The sequence below is a fragment of the Myxocyprinus asiaticus genome, chromosome 50 (genome assembly GCF_019703515.2).
Source record: "Myxocyprinus asiaticus isolate MX2 ecotype Aquarium Trade chromosome 50, UBuf_Myxa_2, whole genome shotgun sequence".
Lineage (NCBI taxonomy): Eukaryota > Metazoa > Chordata > Actinopteri > Cypriniformes > Catostomidae > Myxocyprinus > Myxocyprinus asiaticus.
Window position 1 is genome coordinate 11,497,723 of NC_059393.1, and position 27,969 is coordinate 11,525,691.

At 38.6% G+C, this 27,969-nt stretch overlaps 1 protein-coding gene across 1 annotated transcript; it reads right to left on the reverse strand.

The window, feature by feature from the left end:
• Window positions 1-27,900, reverse strand: LOC127439048 (coiled-coil domain-containing protein 50-like). The gene is made up of 12 exons (XM_051695068.1): window positions 27,612-27,900; window positions 22,398-22,460; window positions 18,573-18,702; window positions 16,338-16,428; window positions 15,965-16,064; window positions 10,717-11,535; window positions 9,157-9,281; window positions 9,012-9,056; window positions 8,802-8,906; window positions 8,233-8,327; window positions 8,022-8,128; window positions 1-4,251 (listed from the first exon to the last, which is right to left on the reverse strand). The coding sequence occupies exons 1-12, from the start codon at window positions 27,658-27,660 to the stop codon at window positions 4,232-4,234; spliced, it is 1,749 nt and encodes a 582-aa protein (XP_051551028.1). The 5' UTR covers window positions 27,661-27,900; the 3' UTR covers window positions 1-4,231.
• Between the last annotated feature and the right edge of the window lie 69 nt (window positions 27,901-27,969).

Consider the following 27,969-nt stretch of genomic DNA (forward strand, 5'->3'; position numbering starts at 1 on the left):
CATCTTTTAAAAGTCATTTATTTGGTATTTACAGTTGGCCAGTGGAAGCTATGAGAGAATGTGCAAGATACAAAAATTTGTAGATGGTCACAAAATGTTTCCAGTAGCAGCCGATTGTAAAACAAACTGGCATGGATGTCACATCTTTATGTTGAGTGAAAAATGCCAAAGTCTTTTTCGCTCGGTTACACACACATACACATACATACAGAATGGCATACCAGGTGCTAAAAGGTAATACATTTGTTTGTTGAAGCCTCAGTCAAAAAACTGTTAACCCGCCCCCCCCAAGCAATACTTGTTTTAATCCCTGAATGTTGACACATTTGGCACAGAAGGACCATCCAGCCAATTCGTAGCAAGATTTCACCATACAATATTCTTTTTGATTACTACAGAGCAATATGCACCATGATATGTGCTGTATTGACACGGTACTGAAAAAGATATATATGCACATTCATCATGAAAACACACATACAATTCCACATTAAAATGTTCTTAAATCAGCTTTCGTTTGAGCATAGCAGCATGGCAACAGTTAAATATTTTCCCTAAACTTTTTATGTGGACACATTTCAGGCCATGCCTTTTACTGGAATGCACCAACACAAACTAGTATACTGTCATTAACGAGAGCACAAGATGGTAGCTTTCAGCACTAGCGATCGAACACTGGTCTTGTAGAGGCACTAATGCGATACAAAAGTAGCTGCTGTCTTTAGTTGTGTCTGTACAGTGTGCTACATGTAGCCCACATAATCATATTCCAGATCCCAAAATGCAAAATGTGAAGGATCCAGCAGAATGTTATGGAATGCTTGCAAAGGTCAGCAAAGAAAAAAAATGCCCTGACAGAAATAAATGCAGATAAACTTTGTGAAAGCCACACTTGTTTGCAGCTTTTATCTGCATGGAGCCCCTTAATAAAGGACAAGGAAGGAAATTTATTTAATGAAATAGTTTTGTGTTTCCTTGCAATAGTTTTGAATGATAGGAACGATTGATTTCTATTACCATAGCTTTGGTTTCCCTGTATTAGTACTATGGTTTTACTACGAATATCATGGATAAAAAAAAGTTATTGTAGTAAAACCTTGGTTAATTTTGTAAGGGATGGATAAAGTGGATTTAAAGGAACCCAAAATAATTGCAAGGAAACGCAACCTTATTACGATGGAACGCAACATTTATCATGAAGGAACATTAAAACAATTACGAGGGAACAGAAGCTTATATGAGGGAAAACAAAATTTATAAGGGAACACAAACTACTGCAAAGGAAATTTCTTACGAGGGAACAACCAAATGCAAGGGAACGCAAAACTTTTTACGAGGGAACGCAAAGCGTATTGCAAGGGAATGCACAACTTACTACAAGAGAATGAAAAACATTATGTGGGAACAACTTATTACAAGGGAAAAACAAGCATATTACAAGGGAACGCACAACTTACTGCTACGAAATGCAAACTACTGCAAGGGAACGCAAAACTATTTAGAAATTAAATCCCCTCTCTGTCCTCTAGGGCAAGGGTTCTCAACGGGGCGGTACCGCTCCCCCCAGGGGTCTTTCAAAGGATGTCAGGGGGCGCTGAGAGCAAATTAGTAGAGAGAGGGGCGTTAGGTTACAAATGGGGGGCGTTTATCAGTCATAATAATCAAATCTATCATCAAGTTCCTCTTTGCATTAAAACATCTAGACTTGGAGTATATCAGTTGGTTCTCAATTATACGGGTTGGTACGCATTTGTACCGCAGTTCATCTGAATTTGAAGTCTAATGACGAATCTGAAGTATCTGGTTTAACAGCGTCAAATACGCAGGCGGAGACACAACATTGGCTAATGCACCTGTATGGCTCTGTAGATGGATACGGCTCAATGGACAGAGCAGCACGAGCACAAAGCTCTTAAAGCTCAAGCTCTTAAACTCACAGCTCTGCGAGAATCAGTGAGAAGCAAGGTGTGAGAAGCAGAAACCATTTGAATTCGGCACAGGATTTTACATCACCACCCTTGAATTTACTATAGTAACACTAACTGTACTTTAGGCAGAAATAGATTGATAATATTTTCATATCACTACTTCAACTTATATTTATATTTTGTATGTATGTATTATTATTATTATTACTACATGTGTTTAGAGTAGGTCTACTGTTTATAATTACAAAAATGCCATAGTTTTTTTTATAGAAATCATGTTACATCTAACCATGGTAGTGAAGAAGATCCATGCTTCCATGTGCTATGGTCTTGTTACAAATACCTCTGTTAAAATTATAAAAATAAATAATGAATAAATTAAAATGTTCAAAAAGTCAAATGTAAAATATATTAACAATATCACTTTTATTATTAGTTTCTGTCTTCGCATTTTCATTTTATAGGCCCCAGATATAGCCCTCCATCTGCTTGAATTCAAGAAACGCAAGGTTTGGTCTCACATTCATGATGCGCAAGCCTGCTGAATTTATGAACAAAACTTTAAAATTATGCAATGCATTGAAGTTGCATTGAGCAAATTAAGCAAATAACACAAATAATACATATATATATTTTTTTGGTACAACAAAGTCTCCGCTTTCAATTAATTGGGGGGCGGCTGAGGTAAGGGAATGAAGTAGGGAGGCGTTCATTAATAAAAGGTTGAGAACCACGGCTCTAGAGGTTCCATAGATCTATTTGCGTTTGCTGCAAGATGGTCTGTCCCTGGTTAATGGAAGTTTACAAAAATAGCAAAGCACTGTAAATCTTAACGTTGAGATATTAATATGAACCGCATATGATAATGCAAGCATGAAAACAATGTTTACACCTGTGCCAATAGCTATGCTACTACATGCCTTTTTAAGCTTGTATTTTTGTATTTTTTTTCTATTATAAATAAAAAATAAAAATATATAAAAATAAAAAATGAGATGTAGAGCTGTGTTTTGTGGCCATTTTTATACAAGATTCAAATAGTCAACCCCATTGAGTTCACATTCAGCCAGCATGCACTTGAACACAGGAGCATATTTTTAAGTTCCGAAGAACCTACAGAGAAGACAGGGGAATCTCTACAGACACTGCAGGTAAGGGGTACAAATTACCCAAAGGCGCCCGAAGGCTGAGCCTCTCAAACCCTAGCTATATGTTTTCCCGCAGTGACCATAAGGAGTCTCTCACAAATGATATGGAGGCTAAATGATGAATTGAGGGCAAAAGTTGAAAACTAAACCATTGACAGCCTCACCATGATATCTGATTGGTCTGGAGACTCCCGGTTTAATTCTGATTCTATTAAATATGCCTGAACCAGCTAATCAAAATGAGATTTATTCGAGCAGGGTTGAAACTTTGAATTAAAAGTACAGTTCAATAAAAATGAAAATTCTATCATTATTCTAAAGTAGAAACAAAGTGATATGGATTTGGAACAACATGAGGCCGAGTAAATGTTGACTGAATTTAATTTTTTTAATTTTTTTTTTTGGGTGAATTATCCTTTTAAAATGGGTCTCAGAGAACTGGATCACTTCTGGTGTAAACAAACAGTCTCCGGATCAATCTGTGAAAGGCTGAAACAATCTGCATTTTTAAAGAAACTAAAAATAAAATAATATATATTATCTCAAAACAAAAATCAATAAATATATAGCACATATTTGTGCTTCGTATATTCAAGCATGTGTTTTCCTTAGTTTTACATCACCATTTTGGATTAAACTAAAAAGGTATCCTTGGAAATTTGCACATCTGCTGCATCCTGGTCAGTAATAAAACATGGAATCAAGACTTAAGTATAGATGCCATATAAGTTGCATGAAAGAAATGTTGGTCATCTTAGTATGGCAATACACTGCCAAGAGGGATATAGAGAAAATGATTAATCCAAAAAGGGCTGTGCAGTAGAGTCCCTCCTGTCCAGTCATCCACAATAAGACAAGAACATGAGATCAAGCCAACAGGAGCTCCAGGGGATAAGACACTCTTTCACAACACATAGAGACAACTTCAGCTCACTCGACATGTTGAGCTGAGCGATAAACTAAAAAGGAAAAAAAATAAAGTGTCGGTAGCTTTTTGCAGGTAGCCTCAGAACTCGAATCCAACTTCAATCCATTTTCACATTTAGCACAGACTCCCTTCCATCATCTTCGATACATAATGACGTCTTCGCAAAGTAAAGGGCCAAAAAGGAAGAAAAGAGCAACTCATGATTGGACAACAGTAGAAGCTCATGGTCACTGTCTGTAGTAGGCACCTAGAAGACGACAAATGGAGAAAACCAAAATAAAATTTTGGACTTCGTAAAAGGTGATCCTTTAAAGGTATAGTTGGAAAATTGTCATAACTGACTTACCCTTGTGTCATTCCAAACCTGTAAGACTTACTGTTTTTATGCCGAACACAAAAGGAGATGTTTAAATTAGGGCTGTTGATTTAATACGTTACCTGGGTATGATTAATTATATAAAAAATAATTACAATTAGTCATGGCCCCTAAATTCTGTAATATGCCTTGATGTTTTTGCATTCCACATTCGGCAGGGGGCAGCCTACAGTAAAACCCCTTATGTTGTACAGGCAACGTGCCTTGTCAATGAGAGCAGGCAGCACAAAATGAAAACAGTCGGAGCATTTCACAGATGATGTGCTTCTGTGTGATCTTGAGATGCATTTTTCAAAGTTTCAATCTACTTTTAAGTTGAAACAGCTTCTTAAAACACGTTTTTATGGCGCGAGACGCTGAAACAACCACACGCGACACAACCAAAGTGAGAAGCTCCAAGAGCATCTGATGCATGTGTACATACTACATTGACAAATGCAATTGAAAATAGATAACTGTCCAGAGGAAGTCAAGAATAGGCTTTGGAAATAAATATATGGAAAAGATTTGTAAATAAAACTAACATATTCTAAAGCCACTCTGTATAGTCTAATCAATGCTGTAATCATCTGCCACAATAAAGTAATATATTTGAATAATCAGAATTAATGTATATTTATAATTATTTATTATATTGTACCTTTAAATAATTATATTTTCATTATAATATATATTATTTAATTCTTATGTTTATTAGGGGTGTAACGATTCGCTCTGACAAAGATTCGATTACGATTCTTTACCTAACGATTAAAATGCATCATGAAATCTGAAATTTGGTCACAATCCTATTCGATTCGATTATTTTTGAACGATTCATAATTATTTAAAGAAAAAATATGCCAAAAAAAGATTAAAAGTTTTTACAGAGCATTCATAATTTAGACTTGAGCACCAGAGTCACAGATGCATTTAGGAACAAGGAGATTTGGCTTATATGTGTAGCTGCATTACAAAAAAATGCATTACATGATATGCATCATGGATATTATGAATGTTATATATAGACATAATATGGTACATATAGATATGTTACATGCACAACAGATGTCCGATATGAATAAAGGATAACAATGTCTGATGTAACATAATGACTTGATGCAAACACACACAAACAGATGGTAAACCGTAAAATAAGCATAATAGATTTGCATATCATGATATGTACCGTAGGGTTGCAGCGGTATACCGGTTTCACGGTATACCACGTTATGAAAATTGACGGTTTTCATACCATGTACATTTGCTTATCTACGGTATTGAGAAAAAAAAATGCAACCGGACGGAGAATCTCACCTGCGCGTGCGCATCTCCTTTCCTCCTCGACTGCCTGTCAGACTCGTCAACTTGCCCCACACACACACACACACACACACACACACACGCACAGCGGAGAAAATATCAGAGAGAAGCGAGGCGAGGGGGTCTGACATAAGTGAGTGAGTGTGTGTGTGTGTGTGTGTGTGTGTGTGTGTGTGTGTGTGTGTGTGAGTTAAAGCAGTGTTTCTCAGCTGGTGGGTCGCGGGTCTATTCGGACCGGGTCGCGGACAGCAGGGAAAGAACAATGCCATGGTAATTGGCCGCCCAAGTGATAGCCTATTTAGGACTGCCGAGGCAGATTTAATGATAATCTCGCAATCAGCTAAAGGCTTCTCGTCTGCACTTTCGCACGAGTGTAACGGAACCAGCTCACAACTGATCTGCTCTGCTCTCTGGCGTGCGCGTGCAACAACCGGTCTTCCCTCGATATTGTGGCGCGCAGATCTCAAAACTGATGTGACCAATTTGAATTCTAGTGCGACTTTTCTAGTTTAAAGTGTTATGGAGGAAGTCAATTCGAACCTCTCAAACAGTAGGCAGCCCTGACATGCCAAACAGCATTGAGGAGGAAAAGAGCAACACTGTGAAACCATAATATTTTCTGAGATGGTTATCGTACCGTGAAAACCTCACACCGTTGCAACCCTAATGTAACGTTAAGATATTGCACCATTGATTAAAGGTGAAATATCATGAGCAGGCAGATAAGATCCATGCTAAAATCGAGCAGGGTCATCGATTAAAAAAACTTTCTACAATAGCATGTAAAGGAGGCGGTTACACGGGATGTGGTAACCGTGAGTTTCCTATTCATTTTGGGTTAGGGAGAGAGGCGCAAGGTAGCTAAACGGCGTCTGTCTGTTCTTCCTTAAGGTTACCGTAGTAATCGTGCACCAGTTTGTCTGAACTGTCTATTTTCAAATCGCGGTTGGCTTAACAAGAGATGTCATAATCATCGCGTTTTTAATATGTGTGTTAAATTGAAGTTCAGTTTTGAAGACGCTGCGTTCTGTTCTCTTCAGCTGCGCTCTGTCAAAGTGTTTGAAACACTCTCCTGCTGTATATGCACTGCTTCAGCGCGTTGAGTCCACTGCCACACACCTGGTGTGTGTCTTCCCAAGTGTTCGCTCCTGTGGGGAAGGCCATGATGCTCCGTATTGTTGTTGCTGTGATGATTCATGAAGCATTCCATTCAACTTGGAGAGTCGGAATTTCCACCTTTCAACTGGGGAAGGTGCAACGGAATGACACTTTATGTCAAACTTGGAAACTCGTGCGGAAATCCTCAACTCCCATTTCGTCGAGATGCAGGTGTGTGTTACGTCACGCAAACATTTTGGCACCCAGGGCAGGGAGGTTTACATTCAGTGACAAACATTCACTTTTATTAAATAATATCTATTAACGAGTCAATGTTCTTACATTAAATGATAATAAAACGTGTTAAGCAAACGTTCTACAGAGACAGGTGTTCAAAACACGATTAATTACACTCTCTTTTGATTATCAAAACGATAGCATTACAGTGTCGTTTATCAGTTTGGTTGCTATGAGACTTCTCTGACAATCAATTTACCCCTCAAAATCACAACATAATCAATCTCAAATTTAAAAATAAGCTTCCTTTTTGACACGTTTGTGTTTAGTTGCCAGGTAATTGTCACTGAATTTCGAATTAAATGTAAAGTCACATCATGCATGATCACCATCGATCATCGTTTTCATGATCGATCACTGCTGCCACGTCCGAGTACCCGAGTACTCAAGCCCATCCCTAGAACGAACACATTTTATGGGGTTCATTGGGGGTCAACTCTGCAGCATAAATTCAAAGTGCGCTTTCTTTCCCTTCAATCTCGCATGCTCCGCTCCGTGTCTGTTGCGAGAAGGTTCATGTAATATGAGACGTCACAATGGGTATTAATATAGTTATGATAATCGATTCTAAAATAAGCACTATGAAAGAAGCTTGTTTACGAAAGAACTAGCACTAAAAACAACACAAGGTCTCACGTGAATACACCAGCCACTGTGCACAAGCTTTTCTCTAAGAATTCATGAATACGCAATGGTCATCAAGATTTTAGCCGAAAAATCTACCATATGCTTTAGAAAATGTTTGACAGACTGTTGCACAGACTCATTTTATGACACTTAAATGATGCCCTTTCCACTGCCATTATATTGAAAAGACGGAAGGGGATCTTCTTTAAAACATCTCCTTTTGTGTTATGTATAAAAAAAGAAAGTCATACTGGTTTGGAATGAAATTTTTTTGGTTGAATTACTCTTTTAAATGAAGGCATTAGTATATAACAAACCTTTGTATGCTGCTTCTGGCCTTGAAGGAGGGCGAGGAGAATAAGGGCTCTCCTCATAAGCATAGTTTGGGTTTATGTTCTCATAGTGCTGTGTAGGTGGAGGCGGCCTGGAACAAAAGCAGACACAACCAAACCAAGAGAAACAATTAAGAGTCCACTGGGCCTGCTGAGAACAGAAAGTGTTAAAATGAGCTGGAGTTTAAAATGGTACCTGGCAGGTTTGTGGTTACGTGCTCTCTGGTACTCGTCCTCTCTGCTGCGCACCTCTTCCCGCATTCGTGGTCGTACAACTTCTTCTTGCACTGGCTATGATATAAACAAAGCATTTCAGACAGTAGATTTGGCAAGAGCAATCACTGCAGTCTTCAGTTGAGGCCATGCTATAATGCCATGCTAGTAATGGCTAAAGGGTGTAACAACAGGTACAACAGGCAAGGGGTCCTGGGACAGTGAGTGCCTTATTGCTTTTATAATATGACTACTAACATCATAAAAATATTAAGGACACAAATTTTCTTTAAAATGTTCTATTATTAGCAAATTTGTTAAGTGCCATCCTTCCATAAGAATGTATGGTCCCTGACATGTAAACCTACCTATTTAGATTAACAGTGGCCTCTTTTAGGGTATGTGCAGTCACACACAGTAGCAGATAAGCAGGTGTTTCATATCATAACTGTAATTACATTGTGTATTTTAATACAGCAGGAACACTGTCCTGACCAATCAGAATCCAGTTCTGAAACAATTTGGTTTCAAAGACAGAATAAAGTTGATTACCTTATATTCCACCTCGGCTCGTCTTCTCTCCATCGCTTGTTTCTCCTTCTCTCTCGATCTCTTATACTCTCTTTTCTCTTCCTCCATCAGTTGCCGGGCTAATTCCTTAAATCATATACAAAACATTAAATATTGCATTGTTCAACATGCAACAAGATAACGAATTCTGGAGGTAAAAATATTCTTGATGTTGCTTAAAAGATTTCGTACCTCATCTTGTGCAAGCTGGGCAGCTTGTTTGTCAATTTTGCTTGCCTGTAAAAACAAGAGCAGCCAGTAATCAAAATTTGTTAATTTTAAACGACAATCACCAATAATTATAGTAATTCAGATAATTGTGTTTTACTCAAGGTACCTTGATTTCCTCTTCCTGTAGCCTGCGTGCCACCTCCATGTCTTTGAGCTCTAGTTCTTGTAGGTCTAAGTGAGCCAATCCATGCATTGCTTCCCTCACGCCATACTCTCCTCGAACCTTCCTGCCTGCAGGGGGCATCATAGGACATTAGTCCACATTAAAAGCCAAGTTCACACTACAGCTCTTCAGTTTAATATCAGCCTCTTCATTTATTCATACACCAGCACAAGCAGACATTTTTGTTGTAATTAACCCTGGAACTGAACTGGCAAGCGACTGGATTTATGGGTGAATCTCACATAAACTAGCTCAGGTCACATTTTACCCCAATATCAAAAGTAATGCCATTTGGGGTAGAAAATGTGCTTAATAGAGCGCAACAGTGCCAGCGCACCTTTTCAGTAGTCTTGGTATTTTTCCTAAATTATTTTTTCCTTAGAGATTTAATAAACTTCTTAATGAAAGAGTTCTAAGTCATGAACCAAACCAACCAGCTCCGAGGTTAATCACAACATTACAAACTTTGATTTGAAGCATAAAGGTGTTTGAAAATCAGACAAAAAAGACAAAAGTACAAGAGTGTACTTATCGTTTTTAATGAGGGAATGAACTAATGCTCCCATTAAGCATTGCGAATGATGTAATCGATTAAAAAAAATATAATAATAATAATAATAATAATAATATATATATATATAAAACTATTGATTGAAAGTTGTTGCTTATGAGAATAGAAACAATATATTTTAAGTTTATTGCAAAACATTCTGATATACACAAATATACAAGTAGTTTAAGGGTGTAGAGAGACCAACTCGACTGCATCATTCGCAGTGCATGATGGGAGTGGCCGATTGCTCCTGGTCTCTTTTGGTGTGCTTTGTTTGCTGTGATTCTCTGATTAGTGGATCATTTCCCTTCAGGATAAAGGGTAGTGTAGTTCTTCATCAGAAATTGCACTATTAAACATGGTTTTAAAAACATGAAGTTCAAATAACGCAGATTAGAAGCTTAAACGGAAACATATACCATCGATTAAAAAACTCAGTGCTCTCTGTAGGTCTGTCTTTAAAAGTTAAAGTTATCATAAAAATGTATTTGCCTATGGAAACAATGAGTGGTATTTTTACTTCCGGTACTCAAAAGTTGTGCTCGATTGTCACAAAAATAATGTCACAATGCAAAAAAAACTCAAAATTGGTGCTTAAAATGGGCTTAATTTTCTTTAAGAAAAATCTGGGACACGACAAATTTTGTGAGATTCACCCTGACAGAGACAAAGAAATGATGAAAAAAATTCAGATTCTGGATACAGTAGGAATTGCAATTGCAGCTGCCACACAGGTTTGTTGTCACTGCACAGATTCTTTGCAAAAGGAATCAATCGCATTAATCATTTCAAGGGAGTCAATACCCAACAGAGAAAAGAAACAAAAATCACCAGTAGATAAGGAAAATGGAGCAGCAGAAATCAGAGTATGCCTTGACAGTATTCCCACCACCAGATGGCACTGCAAAGTCCCAGCAGGTTTACTCAAACACATGGACCCTGGACCATACCTCCATCTCTGGGGGAATGGCGAGGGGACCGACCCTCATTAGAGTGACCTCTGAGACTGGGCTCCTCAAACACCTCATTAGGACCTGACGGAAGCCTCGGTCTGTTCTTGTGATCCTCCAACACCAGGCCGTCTTCTGACCAGTCCCTACTGGGGGTAAGTCTGTAATCATCCAGCTCCCACTCTCTGCTTCTGTCCCTGCTTTTGTGTCTCTCCCTGTTTCCATCTCTGCCTCTTTCCCTTTGTCTGTCTCTGCTACTTTGTCCATAGCCGTTTCTGTCGACCTCCCTGTCTTCAATTCGGTCTCTTTCGTTGACTCTGTTGACATCTCCGCTTAACAATCGATCTTGACTTCTTGCCCGGTCTCTGTCCCTTGGCCTCTCTTTGGTTCTCTGTCCATCTCTTTCTAGTTCTGTATCCCTGTTCCTCTCCTTGTCCCAGACTCTGTCCTGACCAGCCGAGTAATCCCTGAGAGGCTTCTCCTTCCTGCGCACTACAGGATCCATGTCACCTCTTGCAGAACGGGGTTCGTCCAATTTATCCTGTTTCTTTCTTCTGCGAGGTTCCGTATAGTTGAGATCTAGGGGTCTGTTTCTCTCTTTTGGGTAAACTTCTGGGTATCTCTCTGGATACCTTGATCGTCCAGACTCAACTGGGTCATTTTCTGGATATCGGCTATGGGTATCGTATCTTTTTCTGTCTGGGTCGGGAGAGTTGTATGGGGAATGACCACGACTGTAGTCGGGATGCCTTTCTTTTCTGTAACCTGGAGAAGTGAAACCGGGATGCTGCTCTCGCAAATCCAGTGGAGGTCGGAAGGCTGTTTGAAAGCAAGTGTGAGGAAAAGGTGAAGTGTATCATGAGGGGGGAAAAAAAAACTTAACTGAATTATTGCACAAGGGGTAAGTTCACTGCAGGAAGTAAAATGGCAAACAAGGATATTGCTGAGAAGAAGTTCGAAGTAGAGGTAGACAGATAAATCGGTTTTACCGATTAATCAGTGCTGATAGTTGCTTTTTGGAACTATCAGTTAACGGCAAAAATCTATGCCGATAGTGGTTTTTATTTATCCCCTTTTCTCCCAATTTGGAATGCCCAATTCCCACTACTTAGTAGGTCCTCGTGGTGGCACAGTTACCTCAATCCGGGTGGCGGAGGACAAGTCTCAGTTGCCTCTGCTTCTGAGACAGTCAATCCGCTCATCTTATCACGTGGCATGTTGTGCATGACACCGCGGAGACTCACAGCATGTGGAGGCTCATGCTACTCTCCGCGATCCACACACAACTTACCACGCGCCCCATTGAGAGCGAGAACCACTAATCGCGACCACAAGGAGTTTACGCCATGTGACTCTACCCTCCCTAACAACCGGGCCAATTTGGTTGCTTCGAAGACCTGGCTGGAGTCACTCACACACCCTGGATTTGAACTCACGAATCCAGGGGTGGTAGTCAACGTCAATACTCACTGAGCTACCCAGGCCCCGTTTATTATAATTTTTTATTATTTCTCTGTGTTCCTCTGTGGCCATCCCTGTAGGATTCTACAGTTAGAAGGGCTTGTTTCTACATTATAATGTATACAGTATATGCATTTGGGATTTTGTTCATTTTGGACTATTGTAATCTCTATGTTCCCATCATAGTAAGGAAAAAAAAAATATTTTTAACCTTATATAAATCAATTGTAAAAACTATCAGCCAAGTAATTGGTTATCTGCCTTTTCCACCACCTTCAAATGAGGCCGATAAGGATGAAGGCACTTTCAGATGAGTACGTTACAGAAGTCCTTATCGGAAATGTCAACATGAAATGGCATTCGCAACCCATTTTACTTCCATAATGTGGCATATTTCAGGGCGAAATGTGATGTTCAACAAATAAATAAATAAATGTGGAATAGGACATGATTTTATCTATCAGGAACTGATTGGATTGTCAAAAGTGGGTGTTCCATACTAGAATAGAGCCATACCGGAACATTAGTTTGCAGTTGATTGTGGAGAACTACTGCCTGAAGGTAAAATTAACAATCATTTCATAGATCAAGCGAGTTACACTTCGAAGAAAGATAACAAGTAGGGGTGCACAATATATGGGCAGCCAATGTATTAGTGGCCGATATTTGGGAAAATCTCAATATTATTAAAATCGCACCAATAGCAGAAATGCCACCAATATTTTCTATAAAGCAAAATGATCAGTTATTGGGGACAATTGAGCTGCGACATATTGTTATCAACCCAGAAATTCCACATCTGTGCATCACTACTTTTTTGGAATAATATGCATAATAAATCGTCCACAATAAGACCAAAAAACTTATGAAAATATGAAAGTAAATAGGGTAAATTTTGATTTCATGTTGACTTTAACATGTATGTTGGAGCAGTGTTTCATTTAAGAAAAAAACATCACCATGCTGGCATGCTTTGTAATGGCTGCCATCCTGTTTATTTCTCTAATGTTAACAGCAAAAAAATGCAACATTTTCTACAGTTTTATGCCTCAATCGCTTTCCTACAACAAAATCTACAATAAATATACCAAGAAATCTGATTTCTCCTAGATTTGGCACTATATCAACAAACCAAGCCTTTTGTATAAAGACTTGCTGACCGCAAATAGCTTGTTAACAGAATTGCCACTCCTACAACTCCATTTCTTTATCATACATTTAGAGGTTGTGTATTTAGAAACATGTCTGATACCCTCCTCCCTAAAGGAAGGAGGAGAATTACACATAACTGCAGAAAAGCTGCATAATCATATGCATCCTGGCGTGTGAATGGAGCTTAGCTATGCTGCAACAGTTTGGGGTACAGAAAGAGAGAGAGTAGACTTGCCTGCTAAAGATAAGTCTATAAGAGCTCTCTGAGATGTGAATCTTTTATGCTGTGCACTGTAGGCAGGTGCAAATCTGTGCTTATCAGGGTACAGCTCTCATGCACATGCAACAGAGCCAGGGAGAATATCAACAAGATTGAAAGGTATCATCCATATCTGTAGCACAAATGCTGTGAGACAAGTTGTGCACCATGTAATAGCCATTATTATAATTTTTTTATAGTTGTTGCAAAAGTACAAGAGTAATACTGAGGTTTGCCTTTGCACTAATAAGTGATTTTAAACAAACAGTGTAATATGGCGATTCAACAGTATGAATGAAAATTTAAAATTTCCTGTCCAGAACAAAAAGAAAGCACTCTTCATTAAGCAACCAATGACAAAAGGTGAAGAGCCAACTTTGAATAAACTTGTAATGAGGTGAACAGACCCTATCAGTATGATATCAGCAAACTAGCAAGTATCCCTAAATGCATCAAACTGACTGTATGAAGGAACAATTGCATAACATGTGAGTGCAAACATTTCAAATGCAAACACTGGCAAACAAGGGCAGCCATGCAGTGAGGGCGGGGTTAACAGACTTTGAATCCAGTGCATAACATGAATGACTTGCAAGTCCACTTTTGTAGCCTTTGTTGCTAAATGCTAACACATTATGACCGCAATATATTCTGCTAGTGCTATATAGACAACTGTCAATGGCGAAAGAACCTTCCAGAGCACCCTTAGTGTTTATTGAAACTCCTAAAACAGGAATGGAATGTGCAAGGATGTCAAAATTTGAGCAGTAATGTAAAAAAATGAAATGTCTAGTACACGTTTTCTACAAAATTCTGTTTTTGCAGTGGTGGAGCCCACCATTTTGGTTTTAAATAAATACTAAACAAAACAATACCAATGTGTGTAACAATGTAATGTTTTTTAATTAAATTCCATTTAATACAACAAAGCTCTAATGTGAATATGCATCTGTTTGTTTGAGTATCTAAGTGAATACGTATCTTTTTGTTTATGTATCTATACAATGTTTTAATGTTTGAATTAAAACAACATTTAATACAACAAACCTCTTATGTGAATTTTTGTTTTTGAGAATCTAAACAATTGTACTGTAATATTTCAATGTTTTTTTATACCATTTAAAACGTCTGTGAATATGCATCTTTCCGAATCTAAACAATACTATATTGTTTGCCAGATATTTGAATGTTTCTTTAACTGAAATACTATTAAATACAACTAAACACTTATGTGAATATGAATCTTTTTATTTGTAAATCTAAACAATACTATTATTTGTAATATTTTAATGTTCTTTTCTGATTACATACCATTCAACACAAGCCTTTTTTGTAAATATGTATATATCCTTTTGTTTGTGAATCTAAACAATAGTATTGTTTTATAACAACTTAATTTTGTTAAACGTTTTTATCAAATACAATTTATTACAACAAAACTCTTCTGAACATGTATCCTGAGTTTAAGAGTCTCAGAAAGAGTCATAGAAAGAACTAGTTCCTAAGAGTCATATGGTCATGATTACGATCTAATTACATATTTCAAATCAGCAATCAAATCTGGCAACAATATGGTTGTGACGAGGAGGAGGGCGTGGCCGGGCCGGGAGGGTGCATGGCCGGCGCTGAGTCACCCAATCAGCGGGAGAGAGAGATAAAGGGGAGCCGGAGACACCAGTTCAAGAGAGAGAGAGAGACACACACATGCGGCTGCTGTGTGTGTGTGTTTGTTTCTTTAACAAAACAACCAGAGGGCGGAGGAGTAGCTGAGGACCATCCCAGGAGGCGGGGTGGACCATCGGCTGGCAAAACGGCCGGATGGGCAGCGTCTCCCCTCCAGAGATGGGGTGGGGTTGGGGGGGGTTGTAAGTCTGTCCGGTGGTGCCCCTGCCTGAATCGGGCGGGGGAGGAGTGTGACGAGGAGGAGAGCATGGCCGGGCCGTGAGGGTGCACGTTACAATGATATCATAAATTATGCTTCTATTGTGCTATTTCTTTAGGCAGGTCCAACTAATGTGCAAATGCGTTCAAGTTAACTGAAAGGCGATGTTTCCATCAAAAATATGATTGGCTCTTTTAATTGTAAGTGGGACTTCCAGAGCCACCATATTCAGCATTGTGATTTTTCTCATTCATTAGGACACCAGTGACCCATCTCATCCTATGCTGTCTCTGAGGCAGCCAGCAAAGAAAACTCAATAGAAAGACATGTTGTCTATTTATTTTCTTTAGATTATTTCATGGTACCCAGTCATTATATATTCCTTCACATTCAACTCATACTGCAAATAGACAACAACAACATGAAAATCTTCTCTGTTATCAGTACAGAACACCCTTCACTTCCCACCTTCCACCAGGTGGCGCTCTACACACCTTTCTCTTCATAATACTCCTCTTCCAAGTTCGCTTCCAGCTGCTTTTGTCGTCTTCTCTCCTCTTTCATCTCTCGTTCCTGCAACTTTCTGGCGATGGCCTAGTCGAACACATGCATAATTATATACAAACATACCCACTGAAACTCATCGGGGTGTTTCAATGACAATACCAATGATGTAACAAGACAAATGTGTGTGTGGTTAAGTTAATACCCAAGTAATGACCAACACACACAAAGAATGTTATAGTGTAGCTAACACATTAACAATGATGTAGCAACATTTAAGTGGGTGTTGCTAAACCAGTGTCTTACAGTTCATCAACAAAGAGTGTGTGAATATGTGTCCTTGGGAAACAGCCCAGCTCTCACCTCATCTTTCTCCTCCTGTTGCCTCTGTTGCTCAGCCTGCCGGACCAGTTGTTCTTGAATCTCCTGAGCAATTTCATTGTCGATGCGTTCACTGACAGGACAGAGAACAAGAAAACATAACACACCTGAGTTTTCATATTAGCCACCATGAGTTTAATTTGCAGTGCCTGAGATGAACACGTTCTTTGAAGTCAAACCTGAAGTGTTGGGTGTAACGTGTAATGTATTACTTACTATAGTCAGATTACTTTATCCAGTAATGAAATTGCAATTAAACTCTTCAAACAAACACTTAGCCTCTCTCCAAACTCACGTAATCGTTTGAGCCACCAAAGTCAAAATGGACTTTAACAGAGCAGATGAACACACTTGCATTTTATAATACTTTCTATGGTGCGAGCAATTTGTCTAAGCATTTGATCCAGTAACTAATAGCAAAAGAAAGAGGTGGGAACGAGAACAGCTTCCTATTCAGAATTGGTTAAATTTGTTTTAAATACTGGAAATAAATGATCATTATGACTTTTGGTCCGTTAGCGGTTCTCAAAGTACAAGACAGTGTTTCCTGCACTACAATTCTGCGGCAACACAACACAACTAATGAACCAGTTCTTTTGAATCAACAGCGCTAAACATACAGCGCAACCAGTGTAGTCTGATTCCCGAACGAATAACTCTCATGAGCCGGTCTTTTGAATCAACAGCGCTAAACATACAGCACGACCAGTGTAGTCTGATTCCCGAACGAATGACTCTAATGAGCCAGTTCTTTTGTATCGACGGCACGAAACATACAGTATGACCAGTGTAGTCTGATTCCCGAACGAATGGCTCTTACAATCCCTAGCGAAAGATGCCATGGATGATGTCAGAATGTGACTTCTGTTTACACATTATGAACTGTGAGTTATTTATTTAAGATCAAATGAATTCTGGCAAAGGACAATTTGGGATTACCCTTATGTTGGCCATCAGGTAAAGACATGTAATAATTAATTCACAAGTACTGTGATAACTGTTCAGACAGAGTAATTAGAAAAGCAATCCCATTAGAATCTAGAAAAGCAAATATTAATTTCCCCACCACAGTAAATGTGTCTGGTATTTATTGCTGGCTGTGGCTTGATCAGCCCAGTGTCATGGGGGATCCTGTCCCAATTTCAACAGACTAACAGTGACCTCATGTACAATTGCATTCACTAAAGACTGTATTCAGGAAGCAGCATGGCCCTTTCAATCCTAGGTAAAACTAAAGACAGCACTGATTATTCTATCAGGCCTGAGGTTAATTCAGCATCCATACCTAAGCCTAACCCATTCCACAATAAAAAAAAATGTTTCAGCCTGGGAAGTCGTGAGGCATACTATTCAGCAGTATAAAACAAAAACTTGGCATGTCTGTATATTTTTTACCTGGTAGCAATCCACTGGGTCTGCAAACCTGCAACTATGTTGCTATTAAAGTACATATACAAATGAATATTTACGCAATGGGCATAAGTGCAGTTTTTTAGCTTTGGAGTAACTCTCCCCTCAGGCTCATCACCCACTCGCTCTGCCAGCACGTAGGCCTTGAGACGTCACCCAGCAGGAAGGAGCACTTTATCTGCACGCGAGATGAGTAGTGGTCAAAACATTTTTACTAGGTCAGCACACTATGAGACGACACAAGGCCTTGTGTTCAGACACAGCTGCAAACCATTGCAAAAACCTAGCTAAACTCCCTTATTATGCACAATCAGTATTTCTACAGACTCTACAGAATGTTAACATCTGACTGCTACAAAATCAGTTATCAAAAGCTGACAACTCATGTACACACTCAGCTGATGTTAGATGACATCATCTACTCCTACTTACAGTTTTTATCTCAACAGGGAGATAAACAAGCAAGATTTTCCTTCTCATACCCCACGCTATCAGTCATCTGACTGCCAGACATGGTGCAACTTCTACTACTGAGTTTTTGGAAAGATCTGAGAGAAGAACGACCTTTCTCTCTGTTTCAGTTGGTGTTTTCTCACAAACAGGGATGGTGAAGTTTGGCGCACACACACAATAATTGAATTATGAGGGAGTGGAAATGTCCCATGTTGGCTGGTTTTAACCATTGGTTTCCCAAATACACAGCTAAAGTGCTTGATGCCTTTGACCTCTATATGCCCAGAGTCTTAATGTTCTCAATTAGCAGTTTAGTGAAAAATGGCATGGTGTTTGTGTTTTCAGCTCACTCACAAGTGTCGGTGTTGTTTCTTGCTCACGGCTTTGGCCCGCAGGTCTTCCTCCTCTTGCAGGCGTTTGGCCACCTGCAGGTCCTGCTGCACCAGACGGCTCTTGTGGACATTGGATGCCAGGTGGCTCTCGACTGGAAAAGTGAAGAGTGAAAGGAGAGAAACCGGATCATCAAAATCATTTTTTCCCCATAGGGATATTATAAAATCCTTCATAAATAGTTCTAAGCCGTGAACCAAACCAACCAGCTCTGAATCAACACACAACACAACAAACTTTGATTTAAAGCATAAATGTATTTGAAAATTGCACAAAAAGACAGTTACAAAATGGTGTACTAAACATCTTTCATGTGGGAATAAACTACAATCCCATCAAGCACTGCGAATGTCGTAATCCAAATTAAAACAATGGAAAAATGTACAACAATTTATTTAGAGCTAAACAGTATATAATTACACTATTCTCAAAGCAGTTTGAGTGACTTGATTGCTTGACAGTGCATCATAGGAGTGGGCTGTTGCTGCAGAGCTTTTTTGAAGCACTTTGTTGGCCGCGGTTCTCTGATTGGTGGATCATTTCCCTTCAGGATCATGGGTAGTGTAGTTCTTCACAATAAAATCCCTCTATTAACCACATTTTATTTTTATTAACTTGAAATAACACTGATTGCTTCAACAGAAGCATATACCATCGATTAACAACCTCAGAGCTCACGGTAGGTCTGTCTTTAAAGGTTTATTAAAGTGACTGATAAAAATCTACTCCCCTATGGAAAAAATGAAAGGGATTTTGTGCTGTATTTTGCATGTTTTTTATGCCAAAAATTCAGAACTGGTGTGAAAAGATCTTTACACTTAGTAAACTAAAAGTGCGAACCTACAATTTAAAAGCGGACACTTACTCTTAGTGATCATGTTCTGACTACTAGCCCGTAAACTGATTTCACAAATGATGACATATCAATACAAAGACCAATGAAAGATGATGTTCGGAAATGACAATTTGAGGGGTCATGTATAACTCGCTGCCATCTCAAGGCCGAATCAATGTGCTATGTATGCAGGGCAGTAAATCTTAAACAGTGGCGCAACTCTAGGCCGGGCAGTGCATCATTATCCCAAAAGACTGGATACTTCTTATTGATCTGGTGACCATGAACATTACATAAGCAGTATCTAGTATTAAGAAAGAAGATCAGATGAAAATAACTATACAATTTATCTGATAGATATGGATAATCACAGCCATGGAGTACAACCGGACACTAAAATGTCTCTATGTCCTGTATTGAGAGCTGGGCGATGGGATATAGCTAGAAGGTGCAGTCGGATACCAGCCGAAAGGTGGACAAATCTTAACAGGAATTCATCGGTTTAGAGGTAGTTAGTTACATGAAAGATTAATTCCACTGAAACTAGCTTAATCCATTACTAACAAAGATTAATTTAATAATTAACAACTGAGAGCAAGCCTTTCTCTTTGACTTTCATCACTGAAATGAATTCAGCTGGGATGGTAAAGCACCATCTGCGAGTGGGACTATAGAATGTTGATGTGCACATGTGACACAAGATGTTCCTCTCGGACTCTGTAAAACTTGGACAAAAGGTCAGGCTTGTTGATTTAATGGTCAAAGAAGCTGCTTTGTTTAATCGAACAAAAGCTGAGAATATTCTACCAAAACTGTGGCCTTCCTGCTGACCAAACATTTGTATTTGTTTGCCTATGCATGACCCTTTAAAGAGGAGCCGAATCATTCCACACAATAGTACAGCCGTTCACAACATCTACTTCATGGACTGTGAGGTGCAGCTGCAGGATGTCAAATCAGATGCTTTGTCTTAGCGCATTCCACATGACGTCTGTGTTCGTTCATTGCTTCCTCATCACCTCAAAGAGAAGGAAAAGTTCTTCTGGAGCTCTCAGTGCGATTTTCACATACAATGCCACATACAAGCACTAATAAAAGTCATACAGTATGATCATTTGTGACCCGTGGTGAGAGTGTATAACCTCATTCGCTCTCACACAGTCTTACTGTAGCTGAGCTTGGGACTTTCTAAACTGGTTCTTTCCAGTGACAAAGTGACTTATGTTTCACATTCTCCTACAGAAATGGGAAACATGGTAATTCCTTTGAATGACTGTTTAAGCATCAACAAACCGCATAAGCAGGTTAAAGAGGTTGTAAGCTTTCACACAGAGTCCAAAATCAACATTCATCAGAAATCAAAAGCAAGTAAATACTGGCTTTTAAGTAAATAAAACATAATTACTCACCAGTTGGCTGGTAACTTTATTATGAAACACAATATTACATGGTTTAAATTAGGTCTGGGTATTGATACAGATTTCCCAATTCAATTTGAATTCATTAAGGTATATTTCAGCTATAATGTCCATTTTGCTTACATATAAAAGATATTCTCTCTCAGCTAATTTTATTAATTATGCAGAGGACCTTTTAACTTGATACATAACATAGTTTTTTATCATTTTGGTCACATTTTAGCTTTTTTTAATTTAACGAATTCCATGAATTCCATCAATAAATATGATATCTTGAAACTGCATATGAACATGTTTTTTGTTACATGTTTATTGTTTACATGTATAATTTGCAAGTATTTACACTGATATGAGAACACATGCTAAAACGGTACTGTCTCTTTAAGAGTAGCAGCAATTTAGTGAGTGTCTCACAGATGTGTTTTGGTGGAACAGTTTCTTTACCGCATTTGTTTTTTTCTTAATGTTTCTATTTTTTGTTGTTTTTGATCTACAAATGACTTAAGAACAGAAAGAGTATTAAAAGAGACATTTCTGTCATTCAACGACAAATGGATTGCGTGGATCTCGTCTTTGGACACATTACATGGAACGAGTCAAAACAAACGTTTACTCTCAACACGCTGTGAAACGATCTTGCTGATGAACTTCTTTGCCACCATAAAACTCAATCACTAGAGAGTGAAAACTGACAGCCTGTTTAACAGCCTGTGGCTAGGGTCCAAAATTAACTTTTTAGCCCCAGCCAAGGTGGTACATATGAATGCACGCGAAGAGGCAGTTTGAACTCTACCCTCGCCAAAGAGCTGGCCAGAAGAGAACATTTTTAGTAAAAAAAAAATCTACCCCGTACAAACACCTAGTGTTTTGCTTCAGAAGGCATTAATTAATACACTGTAGTCCTATGGATTATGTTTATGATGGCTATATGTACTTTTTGGAGCTTCAGAAAGTTTGCACTCATTCACTTGCATTTTATGGACCTACAGAGCTGAAATATTCCTCCAAAAAAATCTTAGTTTGTGTTCAGCTGAAGAAAGATAGTCATACACATCTGGGGTGTAAATGAGAGAATGTCAATTTTTGGGTGAACGATTCCTTTAAACTTAATTATGCTATTAAAGCACTGAAACCATCTTCGCTCACCACACATCAGTGGACACGCAGCTTTGAGTCTATCGATGAATTTAATGTTAATTTCAGACCCAGCTAATCACAGACATTTTTAATCACATAGTGCAAAATTTGGTCACATGTGAGGATTTACTCGCATCGATATTGGGATTTAAGAAATCGGCATCGTTCAAATGATGATTGCGATGCTTTGGAAAATTTATCCTTTTACCCACCCACCCTAGTTTAAACCACATTGTAAGATGTTTCAACGCGTTGATGCAAGTGATGTAAGAATCAGATCATGACATACAAATTTTTGGTTCGTTCAAGTTCATTTTGTCCCTACTCTCATGTTTAAATGTTCATTTGAAAGCATTTTTAGACTTTCAAGAAAAACACACAGGCTACAAAATTACTTACTTTCCTGTTCTTGAAGGTTGTGGGCCAGACAATGGTCTTCTAGCACAGCAAAGTCCCGGCACACTGCAGACAGAGAGAGAGATACAAGCAAGATTATTTACTGTTTAAAACAGAGCTACGCCATAATTTCAGACCCATGCAAGCCGTTACAGTTCACAGCACAAAGCATTTTCTCACATATTGTAATGACATGTACAGTATACTGTAAATCATCATCAAAATATATCCATCAAAGGAGGATGTTTAAGCTACAGGCATTGCACTGCATAGAGAAAATTCAAATATCAGTACAGTACTAACAATTAGAGGTTGACCGATATATCGGTTTTACCGATTAATCTGCAATGACTGTTGCTTTTTGGAACTATTGGTTATCAGCAAAACTCTATGCTTATAGTTACCAATAGTTTTTTTGTCATTTCAAAATAGTCCCCAGTTTGATTTTGGGCTTGTTTATACTTAAATATCCCACGTTGTGCACCAAATCTTCATTTTTTCTGGTTATTATTGGGACACTGGTTGAACAATAAACTGCATCTGAGGTTTTATTTATTTTGGACTCTTTGTTTTGTCATAGTACGGAAAGAATAAGTAAAATTTCGGACATTCTATAAATCTATTTAAAAAAAACTACCGAATGATTTATCTGTTATCAGCATTTCCCACCACCTTAGTTATTGGTATCTGCAAAATCCACTATTGATCGACCTATACTAATAATGACTTATGAGTTTGCAGTTTTATAAAAACAGGTGTCATCCCTAAAATGGACTGGGTTAGCTAGAATTTGCACTGCAACAAGCAATTTTCACTTCTGCCCAGAAATAAACATAACTCAAGGAACTGAAACTGTGTCCTCTACCACTCTGTAAATATGTGCCATCATCTGCTTTCTCTAAATGTTTTTACAGACAAAATTCTGCACCTGGAAGTTTCTCTCAAGCGTTGAGGCATAGTTCCTTCCTTAAGTGAGAAGTGTTGAAAAATACATCCAGGTGTGCTTAATTTGCGACTGATAAAATGAGAAACTCTCATAACCTCCTGAAATATGTTGAGATAACCTGAATCAGATAAGAGCAAATTTTGCATTTGAGTCTGAAAGGAAAAGTGCACCACTGTTTCTGAGAATTAAGCATGATAAATGCAACCAATGACATTTTTTTCGACTCAGCACAAGCAGGCTAACTATACTACAGCTGGATTATAACACTAAATTAATTGAGTGTGATTTTAGTAAGGTTTAATTGGGATGTAACTGCGTCTGTGAGAATATCAATAATCAAAATCAATGCTCAAATGTGGCATTATCAGAACCCACTGAATAAGCTGGAAAGCTGTGGTAAAGAACACACAAATATCTAGCCAACATTATGAACTACTATTCATCCACCACTACACTGTCATTTTAAAGCACAACAGTGAATAATATTTTGCCTAATACCTGGCAATTTTTAACACTGGACCATAGCATTATTTAATGGCTCAGACTGTGCACGCACTTAGCTTGTGTGAGACATGGGAAGAGGATAAGATTAGGCCACTGCTGCAGATCAGTGACTAAAGTCGTTCCTATCTGCTGCGGTTTAGCAACTTAACACAACATCTTGATTTTATATTAAAATAGCCATAAAGTGACTATGGGAAGAAGTCTATGGGCTATACATAAACCTGAATACCATGACAAAATGTACATTTTTATAAAAAGCTATCCTTCTCAGTGTATTTAATTCATGCTTGACATATGTAGCATCCAATAACTGGCACACTGCCTAATAAATAAGTAATGTTGGATTTTTGACTTAAAGGTCATAGAGTGAACAAGAACATCATTCTTAATTTCATCCTATTTATGTTGAGTTTGCACAAATCCAAATTAAATCTAGTCCTCCACAGAATCTGTCAATGTTATATGTGTAGAACATTGACATTTTAATGCTCTCAATATAACAAATTACAGTATACTATATTGTTCAGAGAATGAATGAGCAACATTTTGCTGCAGAGACAGTGATAGGCCAATCACATCTGAAAATTGGAACAGACAGGAAAAACAAAGAAGGTTTGAAATAAGTCTTTGCTGATGACAAAGTAGCATGGTGCTTATGGGCTTAATCTTCTTATGCATGGAGTCTGTTTTACAGGACTCTTGTAGCCAGTTTGCTGAACCTGGAGATCCTACCCCATTGAACCCTCTTGTTTAGACTGCAAAGTTACCTGGCTCACTGTTATAAAACTAAATCATTTCTAACTAAGTTAAAAAGTATTCATAGACCAATATATCAGACAGGGCTATGTTTCCCAAAAGTATCGTAAGCCAAAGTAGATCATAGAAACCAATGGCGCCAACGGACTCTACAGTGCTTTTGGGAAACGCAGCCCAGGCTAATTAATCTGACCATTTTTGGCCAGTTTGAGATTTAGTTTAGTTCCAATATTTGTAAAGAATTTTGCATAAATGGGTGTTTCTTTAACTTCGGGCACTTTTAACACTGTGACCTTTTCGGAAGTAGTCTCACTAAAACATTCATTCATCACACTCACAATCATTTTTTTAACTTGTCAACTAATGACGTTGAACAGTATGTACACACATTGCAGGAGATTTATGTTTGGTTTGTTTTTTTTTTTGTTTTTTTTATTTTCTGAAAGTCATGAAAAATCTCAAAACAGTGTCCTTTCCAGCACATCTCAAATTCTGTACTGATAGAATTCTGTGGTGGAAATGATAGTGTTTGAAATAACATGGTGGACTCCTTTGTCTTGCTTCTTTTTTTATTTATTTTTTTACAATTATTTAGATTATCAGTTTTAAATGTAATGATTTGTATTTTCAGAATGGACTTAAATAGTTTAATATTTAGTGTCTGGATCAAGGCTAAAACTGTAAATCTATACATAAAAGTACCAAAAAAAACAACAACAAAAAAACAGAGGAAGGCCTGGTGAGAAGTTTCCAGTTCAGTTTAAATATGACCTTCATACAACAACAACAAAAACCCTTGGACATAAAAGTACCAAGTTGAAGAAACACCCAAATATTGTGCTGATTTAATTTCAGGAATTTTGTGTACATCTCATTGGTCATCATTATCAACCATTAAAAATAAAACTCATATTGATTGACCACTACTAAAAAAAAAAAAAAAAAAAAGAAAAACTATTTCCACTTGACAATGTGAGTCTACCACCTAAACTGGTGTTTCACCATGCGTTAAAAAAGGATGCAGATTGCTAGATGTGTGAGGAACTGATTCTGATCTTTCGGATGCAACAAATGCAGCCTAAAGCAATACAAACTGCATCAATTAAAATGTCCAACTCTAACCCATTAAGAATGATGATTTTCTTAAACTTGGTATTGGAGGAGGGAGTGTGGGCTAGAATTCTAAAAAACATCAAGTCTGCATCTAGAGACGCAAGGGTGCGTCTGATGTAATTCAAGATTTTACATGGAGTCTATTGGACCCCCTCTAGATTGCATAGGCTTGGTCTTAAAGACACACCCACCTGCTGGCGATGCCAATCAGAGGATGGAGACACAACCCATCTTTTGGGGGGTGTTAAGATCCAGAAGTTTTGATTGAAGTTTCAGAATTTTGTGTGTGATGTATGCACTCGGGTTTCATTTTGCCCCAGACTCTGTTTTTTTGGGCGATGTAGAGAATAGACACATAAAGAGTTGGGTCCTAACCAGTGTCATGATCGCCAGACATAGTTTTAAGGGGATGGAGGTCGGCTGGAGCTCCCCCATTTCAGGAGTGGTGCTCGGAGAATGGGAGGGTTGTGGCCTCTGAAGAAGGGTCATCTAGAAGACTGGGGAAATTGAACTTGTTTGTGGGGAAATGGGGCGGATATCTGGCGTTTCTGGATGTGTGATTATTATTATTTTTGTTGTTGTTGTTGTTGTTGTGTGTGTGTGTGTGTGTGTGTGTGTGTCTATAGTCATGTATGACCACTGGGATGTTGTTGGGGGCCAGGGTGGAGATTAGGAGGGGTAATAGTGGGTTAATTGTTGATTCTGTGTATATGTTTTGTTTTTCGGTGTTTAATATGTGAATCAATAAAAAAATTGTTAATCAGTTAGAATGATTATATTCAAGCCAATCACCCGAGCAGTGACTGGCAAACACACATGCCTACTACCAGGGCCGTAGCTAATGGGATGAAAGTTGGTAAAGATTCTAGGGACCCACAGGCTCAGGGGGGCCCACGACAAATTTTAAACAGTATTTGTTTTTAATGTGAAAGGGGCCCAGACCAATATACAGTCAGGTGGCCCAGAATTCCTTGCTACAGCCCTGCCTACTACATAAATAAAGCTGAAATCTCTCCAAAGCAAACATGAAACCAACGCTGAATGCATCCCAAAAGGTCTAAATAACAGCATATTTTCAAGCCTGCACTTTTTTTCCAGGCCAACATCCTCGACATTCCTTCCATGAGATGAGATCAGCTGCACCGAAAAACAAAATGCTGAATCCACTCACACAAAACAACCAAAAAGAAAACCACTTCGGTGGACATTCTTGAATCTGAACCTCAGATGAAATGACCACACACAAGTGGGATTTGAAGCAGTAATGATAGTCTTTAAATCCCGCACTAATCCACTATGGGCATCAAATCAGCCCAGAAAGACTAGCTTTTTTCCTAATAATATGATGAGCCATCAACAGCTTGTGTTGCACCACAGTCATCTTCAGTATGCATAAGCTCTTCATGCTGAATCGACTCCAATCTGACAACACACGTGCTATTCACACTGCTAGCCGCCCATACACTCTACAGCAACTTTTATACTTATATTAGAGACTATATACCACCTATATAGTAAATTATATCAGAAAGACAACACAGGCCACAATTTGAGCGCTTTCTCTGTCAGTTATTAATCAGATATTTAACGTCTCTCACAGCTGATGAGCCAGTAAAGCTATTCAACACTGCTCTGTTTGACTTTCCCATTCAGTAAAGATTTCCGTACACATTATGAACGAAACGCAGATCTTAGACAGACAACATTTACCCGTTTACCTTCATAATATCATGATATTTAACCGTGTTGAAGGTTTTGGCTATTAACCGTCATCTGACAGGAATCAATCTCGCGCTTGTCTCACTACGCGCGACAAGCGCGAGCCATCCTCCCGTCTGTTTGAACGCAGACACACACAATGCTTTAGCACGAGCACCACCATCATCATCTTCACTCACCCTCTTTAACGCCAGGCAGGTTGTTCTGATCGATACTAAAATCAGCCATGTCGTCGGCGATATTTCAAAAAGCGTTAATGTTTCTCTGGGGGTTTCTGAAGGTTGTTGTTTGACAGACTGATGGCGGTTTCCGTCAGATAAATAAATCCCGATCGATGTCCTCAGTAAGGTGTCGCTCTGATTGGTTTCTGTTGCCAGCCGAGGTTTACTGTCAGAGTCCCTCCCTCTGTACCCACAGCAGAATATTATGAGATCACAGTCATCTAGCTGAGCTCTGTGTGTGTGTGTGTGTGTGTGTGTGACATTTGGTCCCCATAAGGATAGTAAAACCTGAGATCACCTACATTATGGGGCCCAG